This window comes from Mobula birostris, chromosome 21, assembly GCF_030028105.1.
Source record: "Mobula birostris isolate sMobBir1 chromosome 21, sMobBir1.hap1, whole genome shotgun sequence".
NCBI lineage: Eukaryota > Metazoa > Chordata > Chondrichthyes > Myliobatiformes > Myliobatidae > Mobula > Mobula birostris.
This window is the reverse complement of record NC_092390.1, coordinates 12,852,461-12,878,948: the sequence shown is the minus strand read 5'-3', so window position 1 is coordinate 12,878,948 and position 26,488 is coordinate 12,852,461. Positions and strand designations below refer to the sequence as shown.

At 54.9% G+C, this 26,488-nt stretch overlaps 1 protein-coding gene across 1 annotated transcript in view; it reads left to right on the top strand.

The window, feature by feature from the left end:
- Nucleotides 1–2,835: 2,835 nt before the first annotated feature.
- The window catches only part of hps1 (HPS1 biogenesis of lysosomal organelles complex 3 subunit 1), a 95,919-nt gene continuing 72,266 nt past the window's right edge, over nt 2,836–26,488 (top strand). The window contains exon 1 of the mRNA XM_072238983.1: nt 2,836–3,554. Coding sequence (XP_072095084.1) covers nt 3,441–3,554 — 114 coding nt within the window. The 5' untranslated portion in view covers nt 2,836–3,440. The remainder of the gene's footprint in view (nt 3,555–26,488) is intronic.

Genomic DNA, 26,488 nt, shown 5'->3' with positions numbered 1-26,488 from the left:
AGACGGGCAGTGAACTGGCCACCACTGCTGATCCACCAACTGGAGAGTGGAGTGGTCACGGGTTGAAACACTCTGTGAAGGTTGGGCACATTTACCCCTGGCCAAAGGCTACAGTTACCTCATCAGGTAACTGAAGAGAGCTCCCTGGTGTATGATGCAAGCAAGACCCACCCACCCAAAGCTGAAGACCTTACCAATACAGTGCTTCCAACACTTTACTGATGTTGCTAATATTGGATGACCAACTTTATGTCCTCTTACTGTAAGTTAACCCATTACTTACTGTAACCTGTGTATATGTAAAGGTACTTCACCCATTTCTACCAGTAATGCTGAAATTGGGGATGATTTAATAGCACCACAACATAATCTCAATGATTGAGCTTAAACTTTATATAGAGGTTTTAAGACCATTGGTGAGGCTGACCCATAAGCAGCACATCCACAATCAAAGATAGATCTGATTAAAGCAATATATATATATTTGTTTCCAACTCAAACTCCAGTCACACCCATCTAAGCACCTGAGCACATTCAGGCCTTTTTCATACTTCTCTAGGATTTTATTCATGTTCACTTTCCATGTTAGCCCTGTGTCCATCCACATCCTGAGAAGCTTTGCCACTGAATCTTGTTTAAGAGATTTACCATATATCTTGAGATCATTTGTGGGTGTAATGATCCTTTTAGAAAAACAAATCACCTGAGTCTTTGCAACAGAAATTTTAAACCCCCACCCATGTCCCCATTCTTCTACTTCATTAATAGCCGTCTGCATTTTCCTAACTATATAGTTTATATTCCTGCCTCTCTTCCACACTCACCATCATCATCATAGAACAATGAGCCAACATTTAAGAAAATATCATTAATGATAATGTTAAAAAGGAGTGGGCTACACACACTCCACTGTGGAGTCCCATTCTCTATCTTGGGTAGAGTGCGTGGAATGGGCTACCAGCAGCGGTGGTGGAGGCGGAAAAAATAGGGTCTTTAAAGAGTCTCCTGGATAGGTACATGGAGCTTAGAAAAATAGAGGGCTATGGGTAAGCCTAGGTAGTTCTGAGGAAAGAACATGTTCAGCACAGCTTTGTGGGCCGAAGGTCCTGTATTGTGCTGTAGGTTTTTTCCTGTGTTTCTATCTTATACTCCTGTTGTTCCCTCCCTAACTTGTATCTCCCTATCACAAAAAATTGGATCTAATTCAACATTCTACCACCTATTCCCATTTTTTCCAGTTGAAGCAGCCAGCTTTGTGTCTGTAACATATCATTAGCTTTCTCTAAATCAAAGAAAATTGCTACCATTGATTCTTTACTAACTTGGGCCTTACAAATACCAAATTCCAAACTTACACCAAGTCCATGGTCTTTCTCCCTTTACAAAGTCCAGATTGGTATACAGCTAATTATCCGCTACTTCCCACAAAGTAAGAAAGCCTTGCTAACGCCACTCATTCCATTATCTTATACACATGTGAGGTTAACAAAATAGCTCTATAATTAGGAAGATCTGATTGATCTTTACCAGATTTTAATATAGGGATAATAATCACTAATTTCCAGGAAGCAGGAAGTTGCCCTTCAATCTATATTGTAATTAAAGAATTTCAAAACCAACATAATATTCAAATCCAATAACCGTGTAAACGTATTATAACACAAACACGAGAAATTCCACAGATGCTGGAAATCCAAAGCAACACACACAAAATACTGGAGGAACTCAGCAGGTCAGACAGCATCTATGGAAACGAATAAACAGTCCTCGTTCCAGCCAAAGCTCTTCTTCAGGACTAGAAAGGAAAGGGGAAGACACCAGAATAAAAAAGGTGGGGGGAAGGGGGATAGCTAGAAGGTGATAGGTAAAGCCAGGTGGGTAGGAAAGGTAAAGGACTGGAGAGGTAGAAGGGTCTTGGCCAAATGTCAACTGTTTATTCTTTTCCAAAGGTGCTGGCTGACCTCCTGAGTTACTCCAGCATTTTGTGTCTGTTGCTTTGGACTTCCAGCATCTGCAGATTTTTTGGTGTTTGTGATTTATTAATGTTCCTAAAAACTTTATTCCGTTCCTTCACAGCTCTTTTACATTCATTAGTCCACCAGGGAACAGCTTTCCTTTTACTATCTCCCAACGATCTGGGAATTGATCCCTTAGCGATTGAGTTCAGTGCAAAGCACAGGTATGTACTCAACTCAACCGGATATCCTCCAAAACCAAGTGATCTGGAAATCTAGTTTCACATATTAATCAAGTACATCCCAGTTTGCATTTTAAAAACTCTATATGGCGATGTGAGAACGTTCCCTTTGATTAATTGTAGTCCATTGATACTTCAGCGGTTGTCAATTAAAAAGCCGGTGGACGTGATTGGCTGGTTAAATGAAAATAACGTTACGATTGGACGAATATATTGATTTCCCCGAAGCCAATTAGCTGTGGACGTTAGCCTGCCCTTGAACTAAGGTAGTCTCGATTGGATGAGGCTGAGGAAGCAGCGGTTGATTGAAAAGTTGACAGAACTTTTATGCAGTTGATTGGAAAAGCCAGTAGCAGTTGATTGGAGGAGATAGTGAAGTTGGTGACGTTGATTTGACAAGGTGAGGCAGTCACACGAGGTTAATCAGGCAAAGTTATGAAACCAGGCGTAGTTGATTGGAAAAGGCAGGGAAGTCGGGTGCAGTTGATTGGAGGAGGCGGTATAGTAGAGCGCAGTTGATTGGAGGAGACAGGATAGCCGAGCGCAGTTGATTGGAGGAGACGGGATAGTCGAGCGTAGTTGATTGGACAAAGGAGGGACACGAAGTTGACAGGGCAGTCGAGCGGAGTTTCGTTTAGTTCTGAAACTCGCCCTATGACTCGGGCGTGACGGGAGGGTGCGCGGGGAGCGGGGTCTGTGCGCGCTCGGGGGCGTGAAGAAAAGGGTCTGTGAGCACTCGGAGACGCGGGGAGAAAGGGGTCTATGCACGCCCGGAGACGCGCGGAGAAAGGGGTCTGTGCGCGCCCGGGGGCGCGGGGAGAAGGGTCTGTGCGCGCCCGGGGGCGCGGGGAGAAGGGTCTGTGCTCTCGGGCGCGCAGGGCTGGAGTGCGACTGTGGTGGACACGTTCCCTTCAGACGTGTGTCTCTCGGGGAACCGACAGTTTCTGGTTTGAAAGCTGGAAGGGGGTGGGTGCAGGGCAGTAGGGGTGCTGAGCTCCGGCCAGGTCTGTCGGGGCCCCCAGGGTAAATTAGCATTAGGGTGTTTGGGATCCGGTGGCGGGGTCGTGTAATTCGTTCCGAAGATATTCCAATGGAAGGCTGGATGTTTGGGATCCATCTGACTACTGTGTAATTGGTTCTTGGGTATATTTAGTTCTGGGGAAATTACTGTGGTCAGGAGGTTACATTCGGATGATTGGGGAGTGGAGTTTGACATCAGGTGAGGATACTGAAAGCTGCAGAGATGAAGTGTCTCCTGATTGCCGGTGAGAGTGCCCAGGTCCTCTTTTACTGGACGGACAAGGAGTTTGAAGCAAAGCTGAGACAGCGATTTCAAAGCATGGAAGAACACGGAGAGGTAAAGTGGAAATTACCATTGTCTGTGGACAATCTGAATGAAGTGCCATTACACTAGAATGTGGTTTGTCTTCACATGTGAGTTTAGAGCATTTCTGATCGGGCAATAAGGGTACCAGGCTAGGAATATGAATTTTTCCATTGAAGGCCAAACTGGTGTGTGTTGCCTCCAGATGGCATAAGAGGTGGTTTTATAAAGTAGTGTTGAGCACCTCTGTGATCAGGGTTGGGTGGAGGGGAGTAGCCTGTTACATCCAGCGTGCCTTCACTTTGATCATTCTTAATACAAAAAACAAACTGGTAGATGGAGCAAAAACCATTGCTTGAGGAACTTAATGGGTCAAGCATTACCTGTGGAGGCAAAGGACCGTTGACATTTTGAGGTGAAGAGCTTGCATCAGTATGCTTTGCTGCAGTTTCTCTTGTGTGCAGTAGATGGAGGTAGGAGACTATCCTGCATGACTGGGTGGTTCAGGAGGGGCTGAAAGACCTCCTTCAATATTTTCTTGTGTAACTCTCTCCCTCCCACCAGTGGCTTTTCCAGTTGCTGCTTCTTTAGGCAATGCTGTGAGTGCTAACTTTCTACTTCAAAAAAGGCTGCTTGGTAATGAGAAGGCCAGCTTTGCCCTCAAGTCAGGAATTTGGCAAAGATTGAGGTTCTTCCTTGCTCAGTAGTTCTGATGTTCAGGTGGTCTTTGCTGTTTTCCTTACACTGTATGTGATTTTCTCCCCCCTCTCTCTGTTTAGAAGCAATTGGTGCTTTAGAAAGCTACACTTCTTCTGGGAAATGTGATAACTAAACTTGCTAAAACTCTGCGTAGGCCGCACTTGGAAATTCGTATTCAGATCCGGTCGTCTCATTGGGGGAATATTGTACTCACTTTAGGGGAGATTTACCAGAATGCTGCCTGGAGTAGAGAGTGTGGCTTGAGGTTGGGTTGAGCGAGCGAGGGCTTGTCCCTTTGGAGTGATGAGAATAAAAAGTGACTTGATAGAGGTGCAGAAGATGAGAGGCATAGATAGCCAGAGATGTTTTCCCAGGGTGGAAATGGCTAATGCGAGGGGATATAATTTTATGGTGGTTTGTTTGTAGAAAGTATGGGGGGGGGGGGTTTGTCAGAGGTAGTTTTTTTTTGTAGAATAGTGAGTGTGTGGAACGTGGTGGTAGAGGCAGATACATTAGGGACATTTAAGAGGCTGTTATATAGACACATGGATGATGGAAGAATGATGGCCTCTGTAGAAGGGAAGGGTTAGATTGATTGAGTAGGTTACAAAGTCGGTGTAGCATTGAGGGCTGACAGGCCAGTATTATGCTGTGAGCTTCTATAATCTAATGAGTAATCATATCATGTATGGAAGTTGGTGAGGGAAAGTAACATCTTAATTGTTTTTGAACCTATGGGATTGATATTAGGAAGAGAGAATGTCCTGAATGGATGGAGCCTTTGATTTTGCTGGCTGTGTTACGCAGGCAGTGGGAAGTATGGACCATGGTCCCTGGAGGGGAGGCTGGCTCCCATGATGTGCTGAGCTGTGTTCACAGCACTGCAGCTTCTTGCAGTCAGGTGCGTAGCAGATTCCATATCAGGCCATTGTTCATCTAGATATATGGTGCATCGATAACATCTGGTAGGTGATCAGAAATTAACGGAGGTTTCAGCGCAGAATCTAGCTCCCTCCGCACTGGCTAAGTTGCCATCCTTCCTTTCTGGCATGATGCTGCAACAAGAAAGCAGTATCCACCATCAACCCCCACCATCCAGTCCACGCTCTCATCCACCAACAATCCCCACCATCCAGTCCACGCTCTCATCCACCATCAACCCCCACCATCCAGTCCACGATCTCATCCACCATCAACCCCACCATCCAGTCCACGCTCTCATCCACCATCAACCCCCACCATCCAGTCCACGCTCTCATCCACCATCAACCCCCAACATCCAGTCCACGCTCTCTTCCACCATCAACCCCCACCATCCATCCACGCTCTCATCCACCATCAACCCCCACCATCCAGTCCACGCTCTCTTCCACCATCAACCCCCACCATCCAGTTCACGCTCTCATTCACCATCAACCCCCACCATCCAGTCCACGCTCTCATCCACCATCAACCCCCACCATCCAGCCCACGATCTCTTCCACCATCAACCCCCACCATCCAGTCCACGCTCTCTTCCACCATCCAGCCCACGATCTCATCCATCATCAACCCCCACCATCCAGTCCATGATCTCGTCTGCCATCAACCCCCACCATCCAGCCCACGATCTCATCCACCCTCCAGCCCACGATCTCATCCACCCTCCAGCCCACGATCTCATCCACCCTCCAGCCCACGATCTCATCCACCCTCCAGCCCACGATCTCATCCACCCTCCAGCCCACGATCTCATCCACCCTCCAGCCCACGATCTCATCCACCCTCCAGCCCACGATCTCATCCACCCTCCAGCCCACGATCTCATCCACCCTCCAGCCCACGATCTCATCCACCCTCCAGCCCACGATCTCATCCACCCTCCAGCCCACGATCTCATCCACCCTCCAGCCCACGATCTCATCCACCCTCCAGCCCACGATCTCATCCACCCTCCAGCCCACGATCTCATCCACCCTCCAGCCCACGATCTCATCCACCCTCCAGCCCACGATCTCATCCACCCTCCAGCCCACGATCTCATCCACCCCCCAGCCCACGATCTCATCCACCCTCAACCCCCACCATCCAGTCCACGCTCTATTCCACCATCAACCCCCACCATCCAGTCCACGCTGTCATCCACCATCAACCCCCACCATCCAGTTCACGCTCTCTTCCACCATCAACCCCCACCATCCAGTCCACGCTCTCTTCCACCATCCAGCCCACGATCTCATCCATCATCAACCCCCACCATCCAGTCCACGCTGCCATCCACCATCAATCCCCACCATCCAGTCCACGCTCTCATCCACCATCCAGCCCACGATCTCATCCATCATCAACCCCCACCATCCAGTCCACGCTGCCATCCACCATCAATCCCCACCATCCAGTCCACGCTCTCATCCACCATCAACCCCCACCATCCAGTCCACGCTCTCATCCACCATCCACCCCCACCATCCAGTCCACGCTCTCATCCACCATCAACCCCCACCATCCAGTCCACGCTCTCATCCACCATCAACCCCCACCATCCAGTCCACGCTCTGATCCACCATCAACCCCCACCATCCAGTCCACGCTCTCATCCACCATCAACCCCCACCATCCAGTCCACGCTCTCATCCACCATCAAACCCCACCATCCAGTCCACGCTCTCTTCCACCATCAACCCCCACCATCCAGTCCACGATCTCATCCACCCTCAACCCCCACCATCCAGTCCACGTTCTCATCCACCATCAACCCCCACCATCCAGTCCACGATCTCTTCCACCATCAACCCCCACCATCCAGTCCACGATCTCATCCACCATCAACCCCCACCATCCAGTTCACGCTCTCTTCCACCATCAACCCCCACCATCCAGTCCACGATCTCATCCACCATCAACCCCACCATCCAGCCCACGATCTCATCCACCCTCAACCCCCACCATCCAGTCCACGCTCTCTTCCACCATCAACCCCCACCATCCAGTCCACGCTGCCATCCACCATCAACTCCCACCATCCAGTCCATGATCTCGTCTGCCATCAACCCCCACCATCCAGTCCACGATCTCATCCACCATCAACCCCCACCATCCAGTTCACGCTCTCTTCCACCATCAACCCCCACCATCCCGTCCACGATCTCATCCACCATCAACCCCACCATCCAGCCCACGATCTCATCCACCCTCAAACCCCACCATCCAGTCCACGCTCTCTTCCACCATCAACCCCCACCATCCAGTCCACGCTGCCATCCACCATCAACCCCCACCATCCAGTCCACGATCTCATCCACCATCAACCCCCATCATCCAGTCCACGCTCTCTTCCACCATCAACCCCCACCATCCAGTCCACGCTGCTATCCACCATCAATCCCCACCATCCAGTCCACGCTCTCATCCACCCTCAACCCCCACCATCCAGTCCACGTTCTCATCCACCATCAACCCCCACCATCCAGTCCACGATCTCTTCCACCATCAACCCCCACCATCCAGTCCACGATCTCTTCCACCATCAACCCCCACCATCCAGTCCACGATCTCATCCACCATCCACCCCCACCATCCAGTCCACGCTCTCATCCACCATCAACCCCCACCATCCAGTCCACGCTCTCATCCACCATCAACCCCCACCATCCAGTTCACGCTGCCATCCACCATCAATCCCCACCATCCAGTCCACGCTCTCATCCACCATCAACCCCCACCATCCAGTCCACGATCTCATCCACCATCCACCCCCACCATCCAGTCCACGCTCTCATCCACCATCAACCCCCACCATCTAGTTCACGCTCTCATCCACCATCAACCCCCACCATCCAGTCCACGATCTCATCCACCATCAACCCCACCATCCAGCCCACGATCTCATCCACCCTCAACCCCCACCATCCAGTCCACGCTCTCTTCCACCATCAACCCCCACCATCCAGTCCACGCTGCCATCCACCATCAACCCCCACCATCCAGTCCACGCTCTCTTCCACCATCAACCCCCACCATCCAGTCTACGCTGCCATCCACCATCAATCCCCACCATCCAGTCCACGCTCTCATCCACCATCAACCCCCACCATCCAGTCCACGATCTCATCCACCATCAATCCCCACGATCCAGTCCACGCTCTCATCCACCATCAACCCCCACCATCCAGTCCACAATCTCATCCACCATCAACCCCCACCATCCAGTCCACGCTCTCATCCACCATCAACCCCCACCATCCAGTCCACGCTCTCATCCACCATCAACCCCGACCATCCAGTCCACGCTCTCTTCCACCATCCAGCCCACGATCTCATCCATCATCAACCCCCACCATCCAGTCCACGCTCTCATCCACCATCAACCCCCACCATCCAGTCCATGATCTCGTCCGCCATCAACCCCCACCATCCAGTCCACGATCTCATCCACCATCAACCCCACCATCCAGCCCACGATCTCATCCACCCTCCAGCCCACGATCTCATCCACCCTCAACCCCCACCATCCAGTCCACGCTGTCATCCACCATCAACCCCCACCATCCAGTTCACGTTCTCATCCACCATCAACCCCCACCATCCAGTCCACACTCTCTTCCACCATCAACCCCCACCATCCAGTCCCCGCTCTCTTCCACCATCAACCCCCACCATCCAGTCCACGCTCTCATCCACCATCAACCCCCACCATCCAGTCCACGCTCTCATCCACCATCAACCCCCACCATCCAGTCCACGCTCTCATCCACCATCAACCCCCACCATCCAGTCCACGCTCTCATCCACCATCAACCCCCACCATCCAGTCCACGCTCTCATCCACCATCAACCCCCACCATCCAGTCCACGCTCTCATCCACCATCAACCCCCACCATCCAGTCCACGCTCTCATCCACCATCAACCCCCACCATCCAGTCCACGCTCTCATCCACCATCAACCCCCACCATCCAGTCCACGCTCTCATCCACCATCAACCCCCACCATCCAGTCCACGCTCTCATCCACCATCAACCCCCACCATCCAGTCCACGATCTCATCCACCATCAACCCCCACGATCCAGTCCACGATCTCATCCACCATCAACCCCCACCATCCAGCCCACGATCTCTTCCACCATCAACTCCCACCATCCAGTCCACGCTCTCATCCACCATCAACCCCCACCATCCAGTCCACGATCTCTTCCACCATCAATCCCCACCATCCAGTCCATGCTGCCATCCACCATCAACCCCCACCATCCAGTCCACGCTGTCATCCACCATCAACCCCCACCATCCAGTCCACGATCTCATCCACCACCCACCCCCACCATCCAGTCCACGCTCTCATCCACCATCAACCCCCACCATCCAGTCCACGCTCTCCTCCACCATCAACCCCCACCATCCAGTCCACGATCTCATCCACCATCAACCCCACCATCCAGTCCACGCTGTCATCCACCATCAACCCCCACCATCCAGTCCACGCTGTCATCCACCATCAACCCCCACCATCCAGTCCACGATCTCATCCACCATCAACCCCCACCATCCAGTCCACGCTCTCATCCACCATCAACCCCCACCATCCAGTCCACGCTCTCATCCACCATCAACCCCCACCATCCAGCCCACGATCTCTTCCACCATCAACCCCCACCATCCAGTCCACGCTCTCTTCCACCATCCAGCCCACGATCTCATCCACCATCAACCCCCACCATCCAGTCCACGCTCTCATCCACCATCAATCCCCACCATCCAGTCCACGCTCTCATCCACCATCAACCCCCACCATCCAGTCCACGTTCTCATCCACCATCAACCCCCACCATCCAGTCCACGTTCTCATCCACCATCAACCCCCACCATCCAGTCCACGCTCTCATCCACCATCAACCCCCACCATCCAGTCCACGCTCTCATCCACCATCAACCCCCACCATCCAGTCCACGCTCTCATCCACCATCAACCCCCACCAACCAGTCCACGCTCTCATCCACCATCAACCCCCACCATCCAGTCCACGCTCTCATCCACCATCAACCCCCACCATCCAGTCCACGCTCTCATCCACCATCAACCCCCACCATCCAGTCCACGATCTCATCCACCATCAACCCCCACCATCCAGTCCACGCTCTCATCCACCATCAACCCCCACCATCCAGTCCACGCTCTCATCCACCATCAACCCCCACCATCCAGTCCACGATCTCATCCACCATCAACTCCCACGATCCAGTCCACGATCTCATCCACCATCAACCCCCACCATCCAGCCCACGATCTCATCCACCATCAACCCCCACCATCCAGTCCACGATCTCATCCACCATCAACCCCACCATCCAGTCCACGCTCTCATCCACCATCAACCCCCACCATCCAGTCCACGCTCTCATCCACCATCAACCCCCACCATCCAGTCCACGCTCTCATCCACCATCAACCCCCACCATCCAGTCCACGCTCTCTTCCACCATCAACCCCCACCATCCATCCACGCTCTCATCCACCATCAACCCCCACCATCCAGTCCACGCTCTCTTCCACCATCAACCCCCACCATCCAGTTCACGCTCTCATTCACCATCAACCCCCACCATCCAGTCCACGCTCTCATCCACCATCAACCCCCACCATCCAGCCCACGATCTCTTCCACCATCAACCCCCACCATCCAGTCCACGCTCTCTTCCACCATCCAGCCCACGATCTCATCCATCATCAACCCCCACCATCCAGTCCATGATCTCGTCTGCCATCAACCCCCACCCTCCAGCCCACGATCTCATCCACCCTCCAGCCCACGATCTCATCCACCCTCCAGCCCACGATCTCATCCACCCTCAACCCCCACCATCCAGTCCACGCTCTCTTCCACCATCAACCCCCACCATCCAGTCCACGCTGTCATCCACCATCAACCCCCACCATCCAGTTCACGCTCTCTTCCACCATCAACCCCCACCATCCAGTCCACGCTCTCTTCCACCATCCAGCCCACGATCTCATCCATCATCAACCCCCACCATCCAGTCCACGCTGCCATCCACCATCAATCCCCACCATCCAGTCCACGCTCTCATCCACCATCAACCCCCACCATCCAGTCCACGCTCTCATCCACCATCCACCCCCACCATCCAGTCCACGCTCTCATCCACCATCAACCCCCACCATCCAGTCCACGCTCTCATCCACCATCAACCCCCACCATCCAGTCCACGCTCTGATCCACCATCAACCCCCACCATCCAGTCCACGCTCTCATCCACCATCAACCCCCACCATCCAGTCCACGCTCTCATCCACCATCAAACCCCACCATCCAGTCCACGCTCTCTTCCACCATCAACCCCCACCATCCAGTCCACGATCTCATCCACCCTCAACCCCCACCATCCAGTCCACGTTCTCATCCACCATCAACCCCCACCATCCAGTCCACGATCTCTTCCACCATCAACCCCCACCATCCAGTCCACGATCTCATCCACCATCAACCCCCACCATCTAGTTCACGCTCTCTTCCACCATCAACCCCCACCATCCAGTCCACGATCTCATCCACCATCAACCCCACCATCCAGCCCACGATCTCATCCACCCTCAACCCCCACCATCCAGTCCACACTCTCTTCCACCATCAACCCCCACCATCCAGTCCACGCTGCCATCCACCATCAACCCCCACCATCCAGTCCACGATCTGATCCACCATCAACCCCCATCATCCAGTCCACGCTCTCTTCCACCATCAACCCCCACCATCCAGTCCACGCTCTCATCCACCATCAACCCCCACCATCCAGCCCACGATTTCTTCCACCATCAACTCCCACCATCCAGTCCATGATCTCGTCTGCCATCAACCCCCACCATCCAGTCCATGATCTCATCCACCATCAACCCCCACCATCCAGTCCACGCTCTCATCCACCATCAACCCCCACCATCCAGTCCACGCTCTCATCCACCATCAACCCCCACCATCCAGTCCACGCTCTCATCCACCATCAACCCCCACCATCCAGTCCACGCTCTCATCCACCATCAACCCCCACCATCCAGTCCACGATCTCATCCACCATCAACCCCCACCATCCAGTCCACGCTCTCATCCACCATCAACCCCCACCATCCAGTCCATGATCTCATCCACCATCAACTCCCACGATCCAGTCCATGATCTCATCCACCATCAACCCCCACCATCCAGCCCACGATCTCATCCACCATCAACCCCCACCATCCAGCCCACGATCTCATCCACCATCAACCCCCACCATCCAGCCCACGATCTCATCCACCATCAACCCCCACCATCCAGTCCACGATCTCATCCACCATCAACCCCACCATCCAGCCCACGATCTCATCCACCCTCAACCCCCACCATGCAGTCCACTCTCTCTTCCACCATCAACCCCCACCATCCAGTCCACGCTGTCATCCGCCATCAACCCCCACCATCCAGTCCACGATCTCATCCACCATCAACCCCCATCATCCAGTCCACGCTCTCTTCCACCATCAACCCCCACCATCCAGTCCACGCTGCCATCCACCATCAATCCCGACCATCCAGTCCACGCTCTCATCCACTATCAACCCCCACCATCCAGTCCACGATCTCATCCACCATCAATCCCCACGATCTAGTCCACGCTCTCATCCACCATCAACCCCCACCATCCAGTCCACGATCTCATCCACCATCAACCCCCACCATCCAGTCCACGCTCTCATCCACCATCAACCCCCACCATCCAGTCCACGCTCTCATCCACCATCAACCCCCACCATCCAGTCCACGCTCTCTTCCACCATCCAGCCCACGATCTCATCCATCATCAACCCCCACCATCCAGTCCACGCTCTCATCCACCATCAACCCCCACCATCCAGTCCATGATCTCGTCCGCCATCAACCCCCACCATCCAGTCCACGATCTCATCCACCATCAACCCCACCATCCAGCCCACGATCTCATCCACCCTCCAGCCCACGATCTCATCCACCCTCAACCCCCACCATCCAGTCCACGCTGTCATCCACCATCAACCCCCACCATCCAGTTCACGTTCTCATCCACCATCAACCCCCACCATCCAGTCCACACTCTCTTCCACCATCAACCCCCACCATCCAGTCCCCGCTCTCTTCCACCATCAACCCCCAGCATCCAGTCCACGCTCTCATCCACCATCAACCCCCACCATCCAGTCCACGCTCTCATCCACCATCAACCCCCACCATCCAGTCCACGCTCTCATCCACCATCAACCCCCACCATCCAGTCCACGCTCTCATCCACCATCAACCCCCACCATCCAGTCCACGCTCTCATCCACCATCAACCCCCACCATCCAGTCCACGCTCTCATCCACCATCAACCCCCACCATCCAGTCCACGCTCTCATCCACCATCAACCCCCACCATCCAGTCCACGCTCTCATCCACCATCAACCCCCACCATCCAGTCCACGCTCTCATCCACCATCAACCCCCACCATCCAGTCCACGATCTCATCCACCATCAACCCCCACGATCCAGTCCACGATCTCATCCACCATCAACCCCCACCATCCAGCCCACGATCTCTTCCACCATCAACTCCCACCATCCAGTCCACGCTCTCATCCACCATCAACCCCCACCATCCAGTCCACGATCTCTTCCACCATCAATCCCCACCATCCAGTCCATGCTGCCATCCACCATCAACCCCCACCATCCAGTTCACGCTCTCTTCCACCATCAACCCCCACCATCCAGTCCACGCTCTCTTCCACCATCCAGCCCACGATCTCATCCATCATCAACCCCCACCATCCAGTCCACGCTGCCATCCACCATCAATCCCCACCATCCAGTCCACGCTCTCATCCACCATCAACCCCCACCATCCAGTCCACGCTCTCATCCACCATCCACCCCCACCATCCAGTCCACGCTCTCATCCACCATCAACCCCCACCATCCAGTCCACGCTCTCATCCACCATCAACCCCCACCATCCAGTCCACGCTCTGATCCACCATCAACCCCCACCATCCAGTCCACGCTCTCATCCACCATCAACCCCCACCATCCAGTCCACGCTCTCATCCACCATCAAACCCCACCATCCAGTCCACGCTCTCTTCCACCATCAACCCCCACCATCCAGTCCACGATCTCATCCACCCTCAACCCCCACCATCCAGTCCACGTTCTCATCCACCATCAACCCCCACCATCCAGTCCACGATCTCTTCCACCATCAACCCCCACCATCCAGTCCACGATCTCATCCACCATCAACCCCCACCATCTAGTTCACGCTCTCTTCCACCATCAACCCCCACCATCCAGTCCACGATCTCATCCACCATCAACCCCACCATCCAGCCCACGATCTCATCCACCATCAACTCCCACCATCCAGTCCATGATCTCGTCTGCCATCAACCCCCACCATCCAGTCCATGATCTCATCCACCATCAACCCCCACCATCCAGTCCACGCTCTCATCCACCATCAACCCCCACCATCCAGTCCACGCTCTCATCCACCATCAACCCCCACCATCCAGTCCACGCTCTCATCCACCATCAACCCCCACCATCCAGTCCACGCTCTCATCCACCATCAACCCCCACCATCCAGTCCACGATCTCATCCACCATCAACCCCCACCATCCAGTCCACGCTCTCATCCACCATCAACCCCCACCATCCAGTCCATGATCTCATCCACCATCAACTCCCACGATCCAGTCCATGATCTCATCCACCATCAACCCCCACCATCCAGCCCACGATCTCATCCACCATCAACCCCCACCATCCAGCCCACGATCTCATCCACCATCAACCCCCACCATCCAGCCCACGATCTCATCCACCATCAACCCCCACCATCCAGTCCACGATCTCATCCACCATCAACCCCACCATCCAGCCCACGATCTCATCCACCCTCAACCCCCACCATGCAGTCCACTCTCTCTTCCACCATCAACCCCCACCATCCAGTCCACGCTGTCATCCGCCATCAACCCCCACCATCCAGTCCACGATCTCATCCACCATCAACCCCCATCATCCAGTCCACGCTCTCTTCCACCATCAACCCCCACCATCCAGTCCACGCTGCCATCCACCATCAATCCCGACCATCCAGTCCACGCTCTCATCCACTATCAACCCCCACCATCCAGTCCACGATCTCATCCACCATCAATCCCCACGATCTAGTCCACGCTCTCATCCACCATCAACCCCCACCATCCAGTCCACGATCTCATCCACCATCAACCCCCACCATCCAGTCCACGCTCTCATCCACCATCAACCCCCACCATCCAGTCCACGCTCTCATCCACCATCAACCCCCACCATCCAGTCCACGCTCTCTTCCACCATCCAGCCCACGATCTCATCCATCATCAACCCCCACCATCCAGTCCACGCTCTCATCCACCATCAACCCCCACCATCCAGTCCATGATCTCGTCCGCCATCAACCCCCACCATCCAGTCCACGATCTCATCCACCATCAACCCCACCATCCAGCCCACGATCTCATCCACCCTCCAGCCCACGATCTCATCCACCCTCAACCCCCACCATCCAGTCCACGCTGTCATCCACCATCAACCCCCACCATCCAGTTCACGTTCTCATCCACCATCAACCCCCACCATCCAGTCCACACTCTCTTCCACCATCAACCCCCACCATCCAGTCCCCGCTCTCTTCCACCATCAACCCCCAGCATCCAGTCCACGCTCTCATCCACCATCAACCCCCACCATCCAGTCCACGCTCTCATCCACCATCAACCCCCACCATCCAGTCCACGCTCTCATCCACCATCAACCCCCACCATCCAGTCCACGCTCTCATCCACCATCAACCCCCACCATCCAGTCCACGCTCTCATCCACCATCAACCCCCACCATCCAGTCCACGCTCTCATCCACCATCAACCCCCACCATCCAGTCCACGCTCTCATCCACCATCAACCCCCACCATCCAGTCCACGCTCTCATCCACCATCAACCCCCACCATCCAGTCCACGCTCTCATCCACCATCAACCCCCACCATCCAGTCCACGATCTCATCCACCATCAACCCCCACGATCCAGTCCACGATCTCATCCACCATCAACCCCCACCATCCAGCCCACGATCTCTTCCACCATCAACTCCCACCATCCAGTCCACGCTCTCATCCACCATCAACCCCCACCATCCAGTCCACGATCTCTTCCACCATCAATCCCCACCATCCAGTCCATGCTGCCATCCACCATCAACCCCCACCATCCAGTCCACGCTGTCATCCACCATCAACCCCCACCATCCAGTCCACGATCTCATCCACCACCCACCCCCACCATCCAGTCCACGCTCTCATCCACCATCAACCCCCACCATCCAGTCCACGCTCTCCTCCACCATCAACCCCCACCATCCAGTCCACGATCTCATCCACCATCAACCCCACCATCCAGTCCACGCTGTCATCCACCATCAACCCCCACCATCCAGTCCACGCTGTCATCCACCATCAACCCCCACCATCCAGTCCACGATCTCATCCACCATCAACCCCCACCATCCAGTCCACGCTCTCATCCACCATCAACCCCCACCATCCAGTCCACGCTCTCATCCACCATCAACCCCCACCATCCAGCCCACGATCTCTTCCACCATCAACCCCCACCATCCAGTCCACGCTCTCTTCCACCATCCAGCCCACGATCTCATCCACCATCAACCCCCACCATCCATTCCACGCTCTCATCCACCATCAATCCCCACCATCCAGTCCACGCTCTCATCCACCATCAACCCCCACCATCCAGTCCACGTTCTCATCCACCATCAACCCCCACCATCCAGTCCACGTTCTCATCCACCATCAACCCCCACCATCCAGTCCACGCTCTCATCCACCATCAACCCCCACCATCCAGTCCACGCTCTCATCCACCATCAACCCCCACCAACCAGTCCACGCTCTCATCCACCATCAACCCCCACCATCCAGTCCACGCTCTCATCCACCATCGACCCCCACCATCCAGTCCACGCTCTCATCCACCATCAACCCCCACCATCCAGTCCACGATCTCATCCACCATCAACCCCCACCATCCAGTCCACGCTCTCATCCACCATCAACCCCCACCATCCAGTCCACGTTCTCATCCACCATCAACCCCCACCATCCAGTCCACGTTCTCATCCACCATCAACCCCCACCATCCAGTCCACGCTCTCATCCACCATCAACCCCCACCATCCAGTCCACGCTCTCATCCACCATCAACCCCCACCAACCAGTCCACGCTCTCATCCACCATCAACCCCCACCATCCAGTCCACGCTCTCATCCACCATCAACCCCCACCATCCAGTCCACGCTCTCATCCACCATCAACCCCCACCATCCAGTCCACGATCTCATCCACCATCAACCCCCACCATCCAGTCCACGCTCTCATCCACCATCAACCCCCACCATCCAGTCCACGCTCTCATCCACCATCAACCCCCACCATCCAGTCCACGCTCTCATCCACCATCAACCCCCACCATCCAGTCCACGCTCTCATCCACCATCAACCCCCACCAACCAGTCCACGCTCTCATCCACCATCAACCCCCACCATCCAGTCCACGCTCTCATCCACCATCAACCCCCACCATCCAGTCCACGCTCTCATCCACCATCAACCCCCACCAACCAGTCCACGCTCTCATCCACCATCAACCCCACCATCCAGCCCACGATCTCATCCACCCTCCAGCCCACGATCTCATCCACCCTCAACCCCCACCATCCAGTCCACGCTGTCATCCACCATCAACCCCCACCATCCAGTTCACGTTCTCATCCACCATCAACCCCCACCATCCAGTCCACACTCTCTTCCACCATCAACCCCCACCATCCAGTCCCCGCTCTCTTCCACCATCAACCCCCACCATCCAGTCCACGCTCTCATCCACCATCAACCCCCACCATCCAGTCCACGCTCTCATCCACCATCAACCCCCACCATCCAGTCCACGCTCTCATCCACCATCAACCCCCACCATCCAGTCCACGATCTCATCCACCATCAACTCCCACGATCCAGTCCACGATCTCATCCACCATCAACCCCCACCATCCAGCCCACGATCTCATCCACCATCAACCCCCACCATCCAGTCCACGATCTCATCCACCATCAACCCCACCATCCAGTCCACGCTCTCATCCACCATCAACCCCCACCATCCAGTCCACGCTCTCATCCACCATCAACCCCCACCATCCAGTCCACGCTCTCATCCACCATCAACCCCCACCATCCAGTCCACGCTCTCTTCCACCATCAACCCCCACCATCCATCCACGCTCTCATCCACCATCAACCCCCACCATCCAGTCCACGCTCTCTTCCACCATCAACCCCCACCATCCAGTTCACGCTCTCATTCACCATCAACCCCCACCATCCAGTCCACGCTCTCATCCACCATCAACCCCCACCATCCAGCCCACGATCTCTTCCACCATCAACCCCCACCATCCAGTCCACGCTCTCTTCCACCATCCAGCCCACGATCTCATCCATCATCAACCCCCACCATCCAGTCCATGATCTCGTCTGCCATCAACCCCCACCCTCCAGCCCACGATCTCATCCACCCTCCAGCCCACGATCTCATCCACCCTCCAGCCCACGATCTCATCCACCCTCCAGCCCACGATCTCATCCACCCTCCAGCCCACGATCTCATCCACCCCCCAGCCCACGATCTCATCCACCCTCAACCCCCACCATCCAGTCCACGCTCTCTTCCACCATCAACCCCCACCATCCAGTCCACGCTGTCATCCACCATCAACCCCCACCATCCAGTTCACGCTCTCTTCCACCATCAACCCCCACCATCCAGTCCACGCTCTCTTCCACCATCCAGCCCACGATCTCATCCATCATCAACCCCCACCATCCAGTCCACGCTGCCATCCACCATCAATCCCCACCATCCAGTCCACGCTCTCATCCACCATCAACCCCCACCATCCAGTCCACGCTCTCATCCACCATCCACCCCCACCATCCAGTCCACGCTCTCATCCACCATCAACCCCCACCATCCAGTCCACGCTCTCATCCACCATCAACCCCCACCATCCAGTCCACGCTCTGATCCACCATCAACCCCCACCATCCAGTCCACGCTCTCATCCACCATCAACCCCCACCATCCAGTCCACGCTCTCATCCACCATCAAACCCCACCATCCAGTCCACGCTCTCTTCCACCATCAACCCCCACCATCCAGTCCACGATCTCATCCACCCTCAACCCCCACCATCCAGTCCACGTTCTCATCCACCATCAACCCCCACCATCCAGTCCACGATCTCTTCCACCATCAACCCCCACCATCCAGTCCACGATCTCATCCACCATCAACCCCCACCATCTAGTTCACGCTCTCTTCCACCATCAACCCCCACCATCCAGTCCACGATCTCATCCACCATCAACCCCACCATCCAGCCCACGATCTCATCCACCCTCAACCCCCACCATCCAGTCCACGCTCTCTTCCACCATCAACCCCCACCATCCAGTCCACGCTGCCATCCACCATCAACCCCCACCATCCAGTCCACGATCTGATCCACCATCAACCCCCATCATCCAGTCCACGCTCTCTTCCACCATCAACCCCCACCATCCAGTCCACGCTCTCATCCACCATCAACCCCCACCATCCAGCCCACGATTTCTTCCACCATCAACTCCCACCATCCAGTCCATGATCTCGTCTGCCATCAACCCCCACCATCCAGTCCATGATCTCATCCACCATCAACCCCCACCATCCAGTCCACGCTCTCATCCACCATCAACCCCCACCATCCAGTCCACGCTCTCATCCACCATCAACCCCCACCATCCAGTCCACGCTCTCATCCACCATCAACCCCCACCATCCAGTCCACGCTCTCATCCACCATCAACCCCCACCATCCAGTCCACGATCTCATCCACCATCAACCCCCACCATCCAGTCCACGCTCTCATCCACCATCAACCCCCACCATCCAGTCCACGCTCTCATCCACCATCAACCCCCACCATCCAGTCCATGATCTCATCCACCATCAACTCCCACGATCCAGTCCATGATCTCATCCACCATCAACCCCCACCATCCAGCCCACGATCTCATCCACCATCAACCCCCACCATCCAGTCCACGATCTCATCCACCATCAACCCCCACCATCCAGTCCACGATCTCATCCACCATCAACCCCCACCATCCAGTCCACGCTCTCATCCACCATCAACCCCCACCATCCAGCCCACGATCTCTTCCACCATCAACCCCCACCATCCAGTCCATGCTGTCTTCCACCATCCAGCCCACGATCTCATCCATCATCAACCCCCACCATCCAGTCCATGATCTCGTCTGCCATCAACCCCCACCATCCAGTCCACGCTCTCATCCACCATCAACCCCCACCATCCAGTCCATGATCTCGTCCGCCATCAACCCCCACCATCCAGTCCAAGATCTCATCAACCATCAACCCCACCATCCAGCCCACGATCTCATCCACCCTCCAGCCCACGATCTCATCCACCATCAACCCCCACCATCCAGTTCACGCTCTCATCCACCATCAACCCCCACCATCCAGTCCACGCTCTCTTCCACCATCCAGTCCACGCTCTCTTCCACCATCAACCCCCACCATCCAGTCCATGATCTCGTCCGCCATCAACCCCCACCATCCAGTCCACGATCTCATCAACCATCAACCCCACCATCCAGCCCACGATCTCATCCACCCTCCAGCCCACGATCTCATCCACCATCAACCCCCACCATCCAGTTCACGCTCTCATCCACCATCAACCCCCACCATCCAGTCCACGCTCTCTTCCACCATCCAGTCCACGCTCTCTTCCACCATCCAGCCGACGATCTCATCCATCATCAACCCCCACCATCCAGTCCACGCTCTCATCCACCATCAACCCCCACCATCCAGTCCACGATCTCATCCACCATCAATCCCCACGATCCAGTCCACGCTCTCATCCACCATCAACCCCCACCATCCAGTCCACGATCTCATCCACCATCAACCCCCACCATCCAGTCCACGCTCTCATGCACCATCAACCCCCACCATCCAGTCCACGCTCTCATCCACCATCAACCCCCACCATCCAGTCCACGCTCTCTTCCACCATCCAGCCCACGATCTCATCCATCATCAACCCCCACCATCCAGTCCATGATCTCGTCTGCCATCAACCCCCACCATCCAGTCCACGCTCTCATCCACCATCAACCCCCACCATCCAGTCCACGCTCTCATCCACCATCAACCCCCACCATCCAGTCCACGCTCTCATCCACCATCAACCCCCACCATCCAGTCCATGATCTCGTCCGCCATCAACCCCCACCATCCAGTCCACGATCTCATCCACCATCAACCCCACCATCCAGCCCACGATCTCATCCACCCTCCAGCCCACGATCTCATCCACCCTCAACCCCCACCATCCAGTCCACGCTCTCTTCCACCATCAACCCCCACCATCCAGTCCACGCTGTCATCCACCATCAACCCCCACCATCCAGTTCACGTTCTCATCCACCATCAACCCCCACCATCCAGTCCACGCTCTCTTCCACCATCAACCCCCACCATCCAGTCCCCGCTCTCTTCCACCATCCAGCCCACGATCTCATCCATCATCAACCCCCACCATCCAGTCCACGCTCTCATCCACCATCAACCCCCACCATCCAGTCCACGCTCTCATCCACCATCAACCCCCACCATCCAGTCCACGATCTCATCCACCATCAACCCCCACCATCCAGTCCACGCTCTCATCCACCATCAACCCCCACCATCCAGTCCACGCTCTCATCCACCATCAACCCCCACCATCCAGTCCATGATCTCATCCACCATCAACTCCCACGATCCAGTCCATGATCTCATCCACCATCAACCCCCACCATCCAGCCCACGATCTCATCCACCATCAACCCCCACCATCCAGTCCACGATCTCATCCACCATCAACCCCACCATCCAGCCCACGATCTCATCCACCCTCAACCCCCACCATGCAGTCCACTCTCTCTTCCACCATCAACCCCCACCATCCAGTCCACGCTGTCATCCGCCATCAACCCCCACCATCCAGTCCACGATCTCATCCACCATCAACCCCCATCATCCAGTCCACGCTCTCTTCCACCATCAACCCCCACCATCCAGTCCACGCTGCCATCCACCATCAATCCCGACCATCCAGTCCACGCTCTCATCCACTATCAACCCCCACCATCCAGTCCACGATCTCATCCACCATCAATCCCCACGATCTGGTCCACGCTCTCATCCACCATCAACCCCCACCATCCAGTCCACGATCTCATCCACCATCAACCCCACCATCCAGTCCACGATCTCATCCACCATCAACCCCCACCATCCAGTCCACGCTCTCATCCACCATCAACCCCCACCATCCAGCCCACGATCTCTTCCACCATCAACCCCCACCATCCAGTCCATGCTGTCTTCCACCATCCAGCCCACGATCTCATCCATCATCAACCCCCACCATCCAGTCCATGATCTCGTCTGCCATCAACCCCCACCATCCAGTCCACGCTCTCATCCACCATCAACCCCCACCATCCAGTCCACTCTCTCATCCACCATCAACCCCCACCATCCAGTCCATGATCTCGTCCGCCATCAACCCCCACCATCCAGTCCACGATCTCATCAACCATCAACCCCACCATCCAGTCCACGCTCTCTTCCACCATCCAGTCCACGCTCTCTTCCACCATCAACCCCCACCATCCAGTCCATGATCTCGTCCGCCATCAACCCCCACCATCCAGTCCACGATCTCATCAACCATCAACCCCACCATCCAGCCCACGATCTCATCCACCCTCCAGCCCACGATCTCATCCACCATCAACCCCCACCATCCAGTTCACGCTCTCATCCACCATCAACCCCCACCATCCAGTCCACGCTCTCTTCCACCATCCAGTCCACGCTCTCTTCCACCATCCAGCCCACGATCTCATCCATCATCAACCCCCACCATCCAGTCCACGCTCTCATCCACCATCAACCCCCACCATCCAGTCCACGATCTCATCCACCATCAATCCCCACGATCCAGTCCACGCTCTCATCCACCATCAACCCCCACCATCCAGTCCACGATCTCATCCACCATCAACCCCCACCATCCAGTCCACGCTCTCATGCACCATCAACCCCCACCATCCAGTCCACGCTCTCATCCACCATCAACCCCCACCATCCAGTCCACGCTCTCTTCCACCATCCAGCCCACGATCTCATCCATCATCAACCCCCACCATCCAGTCCATGATCTCGTCTGCCATCAACCCCCACCATCCAGTCCACGCTCTCATCCACCATCAACCCCCACCATCCAGTCCACGCTCTCATCCACCATCAACCCCCACCATCCAGTCCATGATCTCGTCCGCCATCAACCCCCACCATCCAGTCCACGATCTCATCCACCATCAACCCCACCATCCAGCCCACGATCTCATCCACCCTCCAGCCCACGATCTCATCCACCCTCAACCCCCACCATCCAGTCCACGCTCTCTTCCACCATCAACCCCCACCATCCAGTCCACGCTGTCATCCACCATCAACCCCCACCATCCAGTTCACGTTCTCATCCACCATCAACCCCCACCATCCAGTCCACGCTCTCTTCCACCATCAACCCCCACCATCCAGTCCCCGCTCTCTTCCACCATCCAGCCCACGATCTCATCCATCATCAACCCCCACCATCCAGTCCACGCTCTCATCCACCATCAACCCCCACCATCCAGTCCACGCTCTCATCCACCATCAACCCCCACCATCCAGTCCACGCTCTCATCCACCATCAACCCCCACCATCCAGTCCACACTCTCATCCACCATCAACCCCCACCATCCAGTCCACGCTCTCATCCGCAATCAACCCCCACCATCCAGTCCACGCTCTCATCCACCGTCAACCCCCACCATCCAGTCCACGCTGCCATCCACCATCAATCCCCACCATCCAGTCCATGCTGCCATCCACCATCAACCCCCACCATCCAGTCCACGCTGTCATCCACCATCAACCCCCACCATCCAGTCCACGCTCTCTTCCACCATCCAGCCCACGATCTCATCCATCATCAACCCCCACCATCCAGTCCATGATCTCGTCCGCCATCAACCCCCACCATCCAGTCCACGCTCTCATCCACCATCAACCCCCACCATCCATTCCACGATCTCATCCACCATCAACCCCCACCATCCAGTCCATGATCTCGTTCGCCATCAACCCCCACCATCCAGTCCACGTTCTCATCCACCATCAACCCCCACCATCCAGTCCACGCTCTCATCCACCATCAAGCCCCACCATCTGGCCCACGATCTTTTCCACCATCCAGTCCACGTTCTCATCCACCATCAACCCCCACCATCCAGTCCACGATCTCGTCCACCATCAGCCCCCACCATCCGGTCCACGCTGTCTTCCACCATCAACCCCCACCATCCGGTCCACGCTGTCTTCCACCATCAACCCCCACCATCCGGTCCGTGCTGTCTTCCACCATCAACCCCCACCATCCAGTCCATGCTCTTTTCTCTCTACTACATCAGGCACAAGATGGGGAAGCCTTCAGCCCCACGTCACCACGGTCAGGGACACTTATTACCCTTCATATTATTACCCATCAGGCTCCTGAACCGGTGTAGATAACTTCACCATTACTCTGAACTGATTCTACAACCTGCAGACTCACTTTCAATCACTCTGTACAACTCATATTCTCACTCTTTTTAAAAAAAAATTGCAGAGTTTATCGTTTTTTGCTGCTTGGTTGTTTGTTAGTCTTTGCTTATGTTTTTTTCATAAGTTCTATTGTCTTTCCTTATTTTCCTGTAAATGCTTGCAAGAAAAATCAATCTCAGGGTAATATATTTTAACATTTCTGTACTCTGATAAGTTTAACTTGAATTTTGATTTCAGTGTAGGCTCAGTTGAACACAAGTCCCCTGGCCTCGTTTCAAAGTTGGTAGTTATTTGAAGAGGTTGACATGTTTTGCAAGAGCAAGTTATTTAATTACGCTTTGTTTCCTTGAAGATCGTGAGCACTCGAACGATAGGAGGAAACACTGGACGTTTTTAACCACACTCGGTTAAAGTACCTTCGAGCAAGAACGTCTCAGTCCTTTACAGCTAACACATTTTAGTAAAGGACAGGTACTAATTAGTAGGGATGTTTTGCATAAATTAAGTCCCACTGGTGAGAGAGTTGCTAATCAGGCCATCAGCTGATTAAAGATTAGCTTTATTTGTCGGTGAATGTGTCACTTGTCTTGAGCAGCTCGCAAGTATTACCGTGCTTCTGGTGTCAACATGGCATACCCACAACTTGCTAACCTTGTGCGGTTTTGGAAAGTGGAGGAGGCAGAGAAAACTCGCGTGGTCATGAGGAGAATTGAACCCTGAGCTTGCAGCTGGCTCTGTAAAGCACCACACTAAACACTACACCACCGTTCTGTCCCTTTCTTTGAAGTTTTGGCTCCCTTGGGAGATGACATGGATTTTAAAGGAGACCCAGGACAGTCGCTCATATTTTACGATGTACGAGTCCACCAAATGCGCCAGCAGATCTTTTCCATTCTGTCATGAACATCGAACAGCACAACACATGGAGAGGCCCTTCAGCCCACAATGATGTACTAACCTAATTACACCTAATCCCTCCTGCCTGCACAGGGTCGCTATCCCTCCTTTCTCTGTACATCCATGTGCCTACCTAATGTCTGTTGTATACCTCCCCACCACCAATTCCGCTGACGTATTCTAGGCATCCACAATTTCCTGTGGGGGGGGGGGGACGAATCTGCACAACCCATCTCCTTTGAACTTTTCCATAAAACGTTGGAACAGAATTAGGCCATTGAATCTGCTCTGCCATTTGATCATGGCTGGTTTATTTTCTCCCTCAAATGAATTTCCTCTAATCTTGCACATTTTGAACTGGGAGAAAGAGAACAGCTGTTTATTGATGCCGTTTGTAGTTTTATAAACTTGTCACATCTCCCCTCAGTCTCTGCTACTCCAGAGGGGAAAAAACCCAAAATGTGTTCAAC